This window comes from Lissotriton vulgaris, chromosome 3_1, assembly GCF_964263255.1.
Source record: "Lissotriton vulgaris chromosome 3_1, aLisVul1.2, whole genome shotgun sequence".
NCBI classification, from domain to species: domain Eukaryota; kingdom Metazoa; phylum Chordata; class Amphibia; order Caudata; family Salamandridae; genus Lissotriton; species Lissotriton vulgaris.
Genome location: NC_141689.1, coordinates 1424415595 through 1424428834, shown reverse-complemented (window position 1 = coordinate 1424428834; position 13240 = coordinate 1424415595). Strand labels below are relative to the sequence as shown.

Below are 13240 nucleotides of genomic sequence, written 5' to 3'. Positions count from 1 at the left end.
AACGCCAATTCCCGATAGTTGGAAAGGGGCAGAAATTGTAACAATTTTTTTAAAAACTGGATCATTATGATCCGGGCAATTACCGCCCAATTAGTTTACTTGATCTTTTACAGAAGGTTTTTGCCAGACATATTTTAAATAGACTTTTAGAATGGATAGAGGGGACTCAGATATTGACTAAATACCAGGCAGGGTTTAGATCAAAAATTAGTACGGTGGATCAAGTGTTTAGGTTCACATGCATCTGCTGGAAGTACATTAACATAAGAAAGGGCAGTTTGTATGTGGCATTCATAGACTTGAGGGCCGCCTTCGACCTCGTCCCACGTAATCTTCTGTGGATCACACTAAGAAATATGGGGGTCCCCGGAGAGCTACTCAAAGAACTTATTAGACTACACAGGGAACTACGCCAAAGTCAGATGGGGGAAGGGAGGTGAGGTTTCAAAGCCCATACCTGTGAGTCGAGGCGTGCGCCAAGGCTGTGTGCTGGCGCCTACGCTCTACTCATTATATGTTAATGATATACCTGCATATCTAAGGGACTGCGACCATGACTCCCTGAAGCTAGGAGATGAGGCGATTACGGCACTACTTTTTGCCGATGATACAATCCTCATCTCACAGAGTCCGAAGGGTCTCCAAAATCTGGTGAATTCATTCTATGGTTACTCTGTAAAGAAGGGGTTAGAAATAAATTCATCTAAAACGAAATATATGTTCATAAACCCACAAAAGTCCTTTAGGAAAAATGTGGCTTTAAATAATCAAAAACTGGAGTATGTGGGGAGTTTCAACTATCTGGGTATTATGTTGGATAGTAGCCTTTCATGGAAGGGGCATCTGGTTAAAAGTAGACTGTCCTTCAAACAAAATTCGATGCCCATCCTAAAAGTGCATGGAGCCAGTCATTCTAAAGCTATTACGCCGGCACTTGAAGTATTTAAGGCAAAGGCCCAATCTGCTGCACTCTATGGTGCTGAGGTCTGGGGGAATTGCTGCAAGAGCAACTTTGAACGGGAAGAAAATCACTTTATACGTAGGTTGCTCAAATTACCAACTAGAACTCCCTTAGTCCCAGTGTTTTTGGATATTGATCTTAAACGGACAGATTACCAAGCAATCCTAAAGCCATTGTTGTATTGGGTAAGGCTATGGACGACCCCGGAGTTGTGTGACTATAAAAGTGGATTGATAGAAGTTATTCATATTGATGAGTATAAGAAAATCGCTTGGTTAAAACACATTTACTTTTGGTGTATCAGGTTAGGGTTGTCCCATTATTGGGAAGAACCCCAGAATAGGACACCCTTGTGTAAAAAGCTCCTAAAGTCGATTTTCTGGTCTTTTGTCATTGGTGAGCTAATTCATAGTTCATCCACTGGCACATTGACTCATAAATATCTGATTGTAAAGGATAATGCTGTATTTGAACCATTCATGGACGAGATAGGACCACCACTAGTAAAAACGTTATACTTGCAATTTAGATACGGGGTGCTTCAGACGAATTCTAATACATGCAGATGGGGGGGTAAAAATGATAATGGCTTTTGTATCCTCTGCTCCTAAAAGGCAAAGGAAGACGATGTCCATTTATTGTTTTTTTGTCCGGTCTACAAGTCACCTAGGAACCGTTGGATTAGACCCCTCTGCAAAAATATGGGCGTTAGGTCATACAAAGAGGCAGAGCATCTAATTAAGTCTAACACCTCACAACTGGTAGTGTTTTGCATAAGTAGGTTTTTATTTAACGTGTACCTCATTAGAAAACAGCTTGGCCATAATCTGTAATGTAGTAATGGGGTCCGTAGTCTTCTCTAACCTGCATAAGTTAGCATAGAATGCACTGCGTTCATTTTTTAAATGTGGTTTTTAAAGATTTTAAACTCTCGTTTTTAAATCTGGCTTTTACATTATGGAATATAACTTTTTTATTTAAATTATAAAGTGAGATCTTGATTTTAACACAGTATTATAAAATTATTGATATGGATCAATTGTTATTTGCCCCATTCTATTAATTGTAACCTGTTTATGTGACTATTTGTTGGTAAAGGGCACTGTATATATTTGTCTGTAAATGTTTTTTCTTTTGTACTTCCTGCTTTTATGGCTATATTAGCCGAAATAGAGTTGAAACAAACATAAAGTTCACTATCACAAAAATGTGCAGGAGGTTGAAAACTCAAATGCACTTGCTAAGGGGTAAATCTCAGAACAATTACAAGCAGAGAGAACTGCCATTTTGCAAACCAGAATGGCTCTTGATTTTGTCTTAGCTGCATAGGTGGGGTCTGTGCCAGTGCATGTTCAGAAGGCTGTTCGTACTATAAATCAAAATGCCTCATTAAGTATACATGATCAGATAATAGATAGAATAACACAAAATAAAAGAGGGGGTGCCATTTTTGATGGATGTGGCATCTGGTCTCGTTGAAGAGCATACTTGGAGGTCTTGGAATGGAAATAATCAAGATTATTGTAGTCGTTTTTAAGGCATTAATCTTACTATATTTACTTATAAAAGTCTGTTTGTGCTCACTTATCATCTCACTAAAAACTAAGTTGCATCCTTCTCCTTTTCCCTTAAGACACCCGAAAGCAATGATGATGATGACAGTACTTCTGAATAATAATCTTTAAATTGTAAAGATGATGAAATGACTCCCGAAGTAAGCAAACTAGGTACATGCATCATTGTTGCCGTTTGCGATTCCTTAATTGCGAAAATTAGGGAATCGCAATTAAGGAATCGCAAACGGCAATGCATCAAAAATTCGCAATTTTCTTAGCGATTCCTTATTTTTCCTTAATTGCGATTCACAATTTGCGAATCGCAATCAAGGAATCCCTTCCCATTGATTCCTATGGCCCAAAAGGCCCATAGGAATGAATGGGAAGACAATCTCAATTTGCGATTCGCAATTAGCTAATCGTAAATTGAGATTGCGATTTCAAGGGTGCAGGGGTGTCCAAAGGACACCCTGTTGCACCCCTGAAATCAATCCATGCACATATGTTATGCACACACATGCCCTTAGGGCACGTGTGTGCACAACATGACAGTTTGAAAAATGCACAAAATTGAATTTTTCAGATTTTTCGCAAATTACCATGAGGTCCAACCTCATGGTCATTTTTTACTCCTAATTGCGAAATCGCAATTTTTTTAAGTGTCATGCATTGCATTTAAGGAATCGCAAATTGCGATTCCTTAATTGCAATCTCATTTTCCGAAATCGCAAAAAATTGCGATTTCTTGTGATTTTTTTTTGATGCATCCCTAATAGTGATTTAGGAATCGCTAACGGCCGAATTTTGCGATTCGCACCGTTTGCGATTCCCAAATCCTTTGATGCATGTACCGGTAAGTGAATTAAATGTTTCCAAAGGACTACACAAGAGTGTGCAAACGTGAGAGGTTGTGAAATGTGTTTACTTATTGTAGTAAATGTCTTTCACAATAGAGACCACAGGAAATGGAATTATTCTCCATGGGATAAGGACCCCATCCATCTAACTTCCAACAGGCTTGGAACTGACAATCTTCTCTGGGATCCCCAGTCCCATCAGCAGTAAACATCCTCAGCATTCTCAGAACTATGTGACACAGCACTGAAAGAACATGTACAGTACTATCTAACATACAAGCCTGTAACTAAGGATTCCTCACTTTCCTTACGTGCCATTGTGACTACACACGCCATTTTATTCTGTTCATCTTAACCGAGTTACCAAGTCGTCGTGGCACTTCTGACGTTTACAGTCTCACTCTCAGGCCTGACTCTAGTAAGGGAGATTTCTCAAAGTACTTGTTCAGCCACAGAATGGTTTCAATTTTGTATAATTGAAAATGTCAATGTGCGCTATCCCATGACAGTCTCTGCACCTGCACAACCTCCACTTTTGTTTCGGATTGAATCATGTGAGCTTCATTGGAACCTTGTAAATGAGCATACATACATGTTTTCTTCTTACATGTTTGTGTTGGCATTTATGCTCACTGTGTGCTGGTGTGTATCTCGTGCCCAATTCTGTGACTCACACCTTAACTAGTTGTTGTTAAAATAAACTTTTTTCAGAATTCCGGTAGGCCCTCGAGCTGAGTTTCCCTCGACACTGGCAAATAGAGCAGTAGTCTGTTCATTGTCTTTACAAATAGTACATTATCAAACTTACCATCTCATATGCAATGACTGTTGCACCCTTTCTACCCTCAATATGGTGATAGAGCCATGAATGAAACTGAGCTTAACTTCTATCATCTGATCTCCCCTTACTCACAATCTCTTGCATGCTCTTCTCTTCTCAGCCATCCTACGCTAACCCTCATGTCTAGACTGTTGCTCCGTATGTTTCCCCGTAAAATGACAACACCTCACTTGTTAGACAATAACCTCTTCACTTCAAACCAATAATTTACTTGCATGCAACCTTCCAGTTCACTAAGCCCTTCAAGTTGATCTATTCTTCTACAATCCATTTACATGATCTCACATGCAATACAAGCAACGTGTCAACTTCCTTTTCATTTATCAATTAATGAATATATGCCCACATGCATCAAGCACTTTTGCATTCGCAAACGGTGCGATTCCTTAAAATCGGCCGTTTGCGAATGCAAAAGTGCTTTTTCAGATGCATCATCATTTCTGAATGGAATTCGCTGATTTTGCGACTTTCCAGAATGCGAATGCATTTAAGGAATCGCAAATTTGCGATTCCTTAAATGCAATGCATCATTCAGAAATGAAATTGCGAGAACAAGGTTTGGAAGTGCAAATTACCACGAGGTTGACCCTCGTGGTAAATTGCGAAAAAATTTTAAAATGTACTAATTTACATTTTAAACGATGTCATGTTACAGACACACATGTCCTTAGGACATGTGTGTGTGAAACATCCATTTCAAATTACATTTCGGGGGTGCAGGGGGGGGTCCTTTGGACCCCCCCTGCACCCATGAAATTTTCTAAGTGCCATTCGCAATTTCCATTGATTCCTATGGGCCTTTTGGCCCATAGGAATCAATGGGAATTGCGAATTCGCAATTTTGAAGTCACAAAATATTTGCGAGTCGGTAAAAATTGCGAATTTTACCGAATCGGAAATATTTTGCACTTTCCATGATGCATCCCGTTTTGCGAATCCATATTTGCGATTCGGTAAAATTCGCAAATTTGGAAACGCAAAACAGGAGTTTGATGCATGTGGGCAATAATCACCATCACAAGGAAACTTAGTTAATGCATAGATTGGTGCAAAAGAAAATAACCACTGGATTAACCACTAGGAGGCAGAATTATTTACGCGAATACCCTGGGGTGTCTTGGCGCTGAACTGGAACGAAAACCCTCTAGGGATGGAAGAGGAAGGATTAGTTTAAAAACAACCACGTTTTCAATCTTTTTTCAAATTGAAAACTTACACACAACATATTGCCCATATAGCCCAAAAACGCACTGATAGGTTAATACCCTTAATTAAGCACGGAGTTACCCCACCATAACATATCGGGGCAGATACCAATTGTTTCCCACCATAACACCTGTCGTTGAGTTAGGACCAGCCTCTTGCTCCTATTGGGAGATCTCAAAGCAGCAGCGTTCTTACCTAATGCGTCACTGTACATCTGGCTTAATTCTCTCCACATGAAATGATTAAACACCGCATCCTGAAGAAGGTAGAAAAGCACATTTTTCAACCTCTCCTTGAAGAACATCCGGTCGTGGAACCCCAGTGTAGCGCCGGGGACATAGGAAGGAGGGGCTGGGACCTGCCCGCACAGCCTCTCCATGGTGTTGGCTATAGAGAATCGTATGGTATAAACAAAAGGGACTCCCAGAATCTCGGCCACCAGCTCCCCACAGGGGGCGAATGGGTCTGAAAGGAGTGCATCAAACCGTCTTTCTTGCAGCCTGCTTAGTAGTTCTCTGTTGTGAGCCATGCTGCGACAGACCACTTCTTTTTGAGCAGAAACTTTGGCCATGGACTCTTTCATTTTTAAAAATGATTCCCAGTATGAAAGTTTAGGCAAGTCGTTGACCCACAGTTGCATGAAGTCGTCAGCCATGGCTTGATTGCTCTCCCTCGTGAGTGGAACTGAATACATCTCAAAGTGATAAGGCGCAGGGTGGGTGTAATTGATGAGCACGTAAGCCGCGTGCGCCAGTACCGTCACCTCATGCCCGCGTAGCGCCAGCTCCTCCAGGATGGGTTTGAGGTTTATCCAGTGACTGCCATCAGCTGGCCAGACCAGTACCTTTCCACAGAAAACATGGCCGACACCACACAACGCAAGCACGGCCAGTGGTAAGATCCACTTCTGAGCCATGGCAGCGCCACACATTCCAAAGAAAGGCTATTCTCCACCCAACACACGCAAAACTTGGACCGAAGTCAGAGGAGCAGAGGGCAGTTTGACTGTTCCCAGGCGTACAGCAGATATGCAGAGTCCGGTAATAAACCATAACAACCTGGTATGAACTTCCTGATACTTTGAGTTTCCACTGGAAGGTAAAGGCGGGAATTAGATGGACATTGCTCTACTTTCACGGAGCAACTGGTATCTAACCTAGTTTATTGCGCTTCTTTCGTCACACTGCACTGATTCCTGCTCTGACAAGCAGGTGTCATTGAAGTTGCTTGAGAAATGCTTGTCACAATTTTGTAAAGAAAAAAAAAAAAAGTAATACTTAAACTGATCTGTTTATGTGCCAGTCGATATTTTTTAGTCTTTAAAGTTATACTTTAAGTTTTCATAACCAACAGTGAAAAACAGATCATTAATGCGCTCTACATATTTTATGATTACCATCTTTGAGTTTAAAAAGATGCGTTTTAAAATATAGAACAATTGCAGATAAGAACAAGCATTTACAATGCAACGGTTTCGACTTTGTAAAAGTTAGAGCTATTGGCATTGTAAATGACAAATTCTTTATTTATGTGTTGGTTTTGAAAACAGATAAATAAATGGCATTGCCATTTACAATGCCAATAGCGTAATCTTTCGCAAACAGTAAAAACAATTAATAATAACTAACCTCCTTATCAAAGGACCAAAAACCCTGTCTTAAGTTGCAGTCATTAAAGAGCTTGCTGACAATTAGGAGCTCCCTGAGTGATGGTGTGTGTTTTGTAGGCGTGTGTGTGTGTGTGTGTGCACGTGTGTATTGCTGACATGCAATGCTCACATTCAATTAGGAGCTCCCTGAGTGATGGTGTGTGTGTTTGTAGGTGTGTGTGCGCGTGTGTGCACGTGAGTATGCACATGTGCACGGTGCGTGTGCATGATCATTGTGTGAATGAACGTTCAAGAGTGTGTATGAATGTGCGCATGTGAGTGAGTGTGCATATGCATGGATCCACAAGGCATGAAAATGTATGTGCCACTCTAGTTTGTTGGTCTGCAAGGATTTTTTCATCATGCCCTCTGAGGCAATCATGGACCAGAAACAATGTTTACTGCATTTGTGAGTGAAAGCAAGTGAATGTCAGAATGCATATGTTTGTATCTGTGGCAATGTGTTGAAAGTGGTGTGTGCATGTGTGAGGGTAAGTGTGTGAAAGAGAGAGATAGTGTGCAAAAGGCCTTGAAGGGCTGGTATCAATATGCAACAAATGTCAGCAACTCATTCTCCTCCGAGGCCGGGCTGTCTGGGGATCAGTGTTTATAAACTATTTTACGTCCTCGAGCACTCTGTCTGCGAGGGGACGCACACAAAGCACGCCTGCCACGACTATCAAATATACTTTGTTGCGAAATGTGGTTAAAGCGCCGACATGGATAGAAAGCGCTATACAGAGATAAGCGCAGTATATCTGCGTTTTCTCCTGTCAGTCCCAGCTCCCCAACTGCCCCCCACTCACCACCCGATCTTTTTAAAGCAGGTACAACCACACGTGCCAAAATTACCACTAACCGCGTGTGGCGGGAAGTCTCCAAAGTTATCCGACCTAAAAAGCTTCCTTAGCGAAGTCAAAAAGTGTCCTCTTCTCTCACTCAACTGCGATCATAAAATCACATCCCAGAGGCAGGCCCCTCTTTCTATATATATATAAAAAATGACAGCTCCCATGCAAAACACGAGTCAATATCAGCGCAATGCAGGAAACCTCAACAGGACAATATAGATAAGACACCATAAGGCGAATGGAAAAACATATGAGGTGCAAACAAATCGAGTGCGAAACCTTCATGAGGCAATGTTAAAGAAGGTGAAAAGAAAGAAATAATCTAAAGTGTTTCGTCAGCTAAAACACCTCTAATAACAACAAACGCAGTTAGAACAATAATAACAAATATCGTAATATTATTAATAATCATATTAACAATACTAATAAGCATAATAACAATACTAATATTCATAATAGTGATCGAAATAATAATTTCTCCAGAAAATACAACTTGCTAAAAATGCCTTGGACACAGTGGCATCAAAGTTGTCCTGACAATTGTGCATCTGCCTCTCTGTCACAGACACTGCCCTGTGGGGTAAAATCAGACCCCCTCTCTCCCCCCCCCCCGCGCCCCCAACACACACACCCTCCAACCCACCTGGACCCCAAACCCACCTGGCCAAAGCCCATCTATCCCAGCTATCACATATTTCATTTTGCAAAGGAAAGGTCCTGATAATGCTTCCTTTAGTCAAAACTTGCTGAAGAGACCCTGCGCAAAAGCACTATTTCACTCTCAAGGGGGATTAGAAGACGCTATAAAAACCAACGCAACCCGGAAGTCTCCAATAAAGGCACAGCCTCTGAATATTGCATTTGATTGGCTGAAGACCGGTGCTAACAAGAAAAGGGTCCTGTCTTTTGAAAGTACCGGCCATCTTGGTAATGATACTATAAAGTATCGGCACTAGTCTGCAGGGGCGCAATACACTTTAACAGGAGAATACTTGTACGTTTCAACAGGAAGCAGGCACAGAAGTTAAAGAGACGATTACGGTTTCGTTTCGAGTCTTTTTTTTTACTTCCAGATGTAGAATATTTGCATTGACTTTCTCGAGTCTTTGGCTCCGTCCGAAATTCCTCCCTTTCAATTTTGATTCGTTCGTTCATAGTATTTATTACCGGCTAGCTAGAGCATTATTTGTCGTTGTCAGAACTTACTATTCCCTTAACCTGATTGGAGCACTGTGGTGACGTATCCTCATAGCACAGGGCATGGCGTCGGGTGTTGCTATGGTGAATCTTCGAGTTTGTTGACGCGTGACCCTGGCAGACTCGCTGGAGACAATCAATCGGACCCTGGGTACACTATGTATTGTGCGCGAGTATGCCCTCCTGTAGCCCATTTCACAGAGCCATTGAATGTGCATGTGGTGGGGCGCCAACGGGAGCCAGAATTTCAGACTGCCATGTGCGCTGCGCAGGTAAGAGCGGGGAACGCTCGAGATGCGGCTGAAGCTCTACACTGTGAAGTTGTGTGCCTGTCCTCTGCTTAGCATCTCCAAATGGACCCGATGCACCGTCTCTCCTCCGAACAAATATGCATTACTGTATAACCTACCCCTCAGTAACACATTCCAGACTGCCTCACATATATATGAAATGCAAGCGTGCTGTTTCACTTCAGCAAGTGCTGGTTAATAGTTATGGTATTTCAACAAGCCCTGCAAAATTCTGGAGGGCTGTAGCACCACCGCTCAGTTAAAAAATAAGTACAATGCTCCGTTCTTGATTAAGATATACGTACAATATTTTTAGAAAAGACTGGAGGGTAGGCAGAATGAGGGGATGCGGTGCCAACATGGAACAAGTCGTCCCGGGCCGGCCAGCCAATCACAGCACGGCCCGGGGAATGACGTCACGGGGGTGTCCCGGGCCGGCAGCCAATCACAGCGCGGCCCGGGACAAAGGGGCGGGGCTTAAAAAAAGAACGAGAAACACCCCCGAATCGCGTTTTCGCAAGAAAGCGTGATTGACAGCCTCTGTCTCCCAATGGCTAGCCTCCATTTATGGAGCCAGCCAATTGGAAACAGCGGCGGTCCAAACATCCCTACTGAAAACAAAAGTTTTCGAACTGGGAGGGGCACTGCCCCTCGCCAGGTCGAAACCTAAAAAGGTACAGAACGACAAGATATAATCGTGAAATATTCCATAGAGGTATAAGGGAAACATAAATTCGAAATGCAATACATTACATTCATCTCAATATGAATGTTGTACTGTTAACAATAGAGAAACAGTACGACATTATATTTTCCCATGGTAGGGCCTGAGCCCTCATATCCTTCCAGGGTTCCTCTCCATCTATCGACATCGACCATTTCTTCCCATTTCTATCTCTCATCCCTCTGTTCAGGTATTTACAACCCTATCCCCCTATATTTCTATACAATTTCAATCCCACCTTAGGGACAGAAGGCTATTGAGAGGAGGTAAAATCCTGTTATATATTAGTGAACCTACCCAGCATCTCCGCAGTGGAAGCTAAAACGTCTATCGCTTTTGGGTCGCATCTGGTGGCCCTCAAGCGGACCACTTCTACCAGGGCCCGCTCAGTAAGACATTTTTCCTGTTTTACCATTGTTGAACCCTGTGGACTTGGCTATAGTATGGCAATCATGTATCTCACCAAAACCAGCCCCAGGCTTAAAAATGTGCACCTCTAAGGGGAATTCACCTCTTCAAAACACTTTAAGGGTGATACCCTGGAATGTAAAGTGACTGGGAAGTAACATTAAGAGAACCATGGCACTGCAATATCTAAAAAGACACAACCCGGACATAGTATTGTTACAAGAAACCCATCTGAAGGGCAATTGCTACCAGGCGCTAGATAGTATGGAGTTTACCCTGAGAGCACATGGGGTTTCACCACTGACTCAAGAGGGATGGGAATATTGGTAAAAAGTTGCTCCCATATATTTCACAACACATGTGGTACGACCCCTCCGGGAGGTTTGTGGCACAGACTGTAACTGGCAGGGTCATTGCTCCACCTACATCCCGCAGAGGATGCACACACAGACATTACCTGAACTAGGCTCCACAATAGTGGGAATGCCACAGGGTGTTCTCATTTTGGGAGGCGACATGAACGCAGTAATGGACCTTATGACCAAAAGAGTAAGACAGGTAGAGGGGGTGGTACAGCCCCTTCTCTGCTGGCATTTTTGGACACTTTCGGCTTGGTCAACCTGTGGCGGGAACACAACCCTCTTGAGCAGCAGTATACTTTCTACTCAGAGGCGAACTCCAGCAACTCTTGACAAAACACATGGCTGCACATAGATTTAGCCAGGCACACCACAAGGCAAAGGGAATCTCCGACCACTTCCCGGTAGATTCTATGTTTCGTGGTCAGATACGTGGTAGGGTTGCCGTGCCCCAAATTGGTCCCTGGTATTTCAAAGACAAGACCAAGATCGTGCAATTTAAGGGAGTGTCAGAACAATATTTCTGTGACAATGTCACAGTCAATTCCTCCAGAGTTCTTTGGAAGGCATTTAAGACAGTTATATGGGGATAGGCAATCTCTATGACCGCGGGAATAAAAAAAAATTAACAGGCTGCCTTAGATGATTTGGAATGGGAGATCCAAGAACTAGGTCGCAAAAGCCTTGATCAAGCTGATCTGGAGCTTTGCCACAGGCTATGCCTCAAGCAAAGTGAGTTCTTTGAGATTTCGGGCAGAGCGACCAGAATGCATGCCCTTGCTACCCAGCGCTTGTTATATGAAGTTGGGAATAAGGCTGGCAGACTATGGGTATGGCTGGAGAAGAGGGATCAGGGTAGGAGCTGGAAGCTTGAACTACAAGATAGTGCAGCTAAACACAGTGGGTCCGCATCTGAGATTGCAGATACCTTCACTTCTTATTGTGAGGTGGCCTATACACCCACTTCTGGGGTAACGGCGGAGGAGTGCATCGAGTTCTTTAAAGACATTAAGGTCCAACCCCTTTCGGATGAAAACAGGGAGGCCCGATTAACCCTGGGCGAAGCACTACGCTACGCTCGCTGAGTTTGCGAAGTTTGCGCAACTTTGCACTACGCGAGCTGCACGTAACACAGTGCGAACACGCGTAGTGCAGCGCAGCGTAGTGCAGTGCTCATTTTTTGCTTGTTCGCGGTCCTGAACGTCATGTTTGTGACCGCGAGCAAACAAAATGACATCCCGGCGAGATTCTCAATGCGGGGAGGTAAGGTTTCTCATTGTGAGTGGTTGCGCATGCTCGTGACCGCTCTCAATGAGAAACTACCAGTTCATGTTGAGAAAGCTGCAGCTCGAGTAATAATCTACTCGAGCAGCAGAAAACCATAGCTCGCACTGTGCAAGATGCCGTTTTCAATGATTGCACAGTGCCGGATGCTTGTCCGCACTGTGCAATCATTGAAAACACATCTTGTACAGTGCGAACATGCTACTACGCAGCTCGCGTAGTGCTACGTGAAGTTCGCGTAGTGCGAAGTGCACTTCGCGTAGCTTCGTGTAGCGCCACTTCGCGAACTACGCCCACCCTTGGGCCCGATGGTGATATTACAGAGACCAAACTCCTAACTTTCCTTAAGCCTTTCATTCTGGGAAGGCAATGGGACCAAAAGGCCTACTGGTCAAATTAGACAATGGAATGTACACTAAAGTATCAGAACATATGTTGGCAATGTTCTAAGAGGCACTGAGGGAAGGGGAACTTCCACTTGATCAACGCATGACTACTGTAGTGCTCCCCAAGAAAGACAAATCCAGACTGAATGCTCATCATATCGGCCCATATCTTTACTAAACGTCGAGGCTAAGGCTCTAGCAAAGGTGCAGGCACTCAGGCTTCGCAAACACATTTCCACAATAATCCACCTGGACCAGTCCGGTTTTATGCCCCATAAAGGAACGCAGCTCAATCTGTGACACCTGTATGGTGTGTTGCACATGACATGGGAATACCATACAGATCAGATGGTGCTACTCTTCCTTGATGAGAGAATGGCGTTTGATAGTATTGAAAGGGCCTACTTTTTTACTGTCCTACAAAGCCTGCGCTTGGGTCCTAAATTCTGTGCCTGGGTCCGACTCTCTATATGAAACCAGTGGAGAGGATCAGACTCAATTGTGTAATGTTGTAGTCTTTAATCTTGGGCAAAGGAACCCGACATGGGTGCCCACTATCCCCAATGATTTTCTTGCTTGTGCTGGAGACGCTGGCTGTCTAGGTTCGTAATGACCCATTCATTTGGGGGAATTAGCGGTATGGGTAATTGGGAGGAGCGTATATTTCTATAT

The 13240-nt window shown here is 43.3% G+C and overlaps 1 protein-coding gene across 3 annotated transcripts in view; it reads right to left on the bottom strand.

Annotated features, from left to right (window-relative positions):
• LOC147727989 (UDP-glucuronosyltransferase 2A2-like) overlaps positions 1-13240 on the bottom strand; it is a 343124-nt gene that overhangs the window by 235109 nt on the left and 94775 nt on the right. Inside the window, exon 1 of one of the 3 annotated variants that reach the window (XM_086961902.1) lies at positions 5617-6395. The exons of the other annotated variants lie outside the window; for them this stretch is intronic. Coding sequence (XP_086818028.1) covers positions 5617-6352 — 736 coding nt within the window. The 5' untranslated portion in view covers positions 6353-6395. Of the gene's footprint in view, positions 1-5616; positions 6396-13240 lie in introns of those variants that run through there. 3 annotated transcript variants of the gene reach the window in all.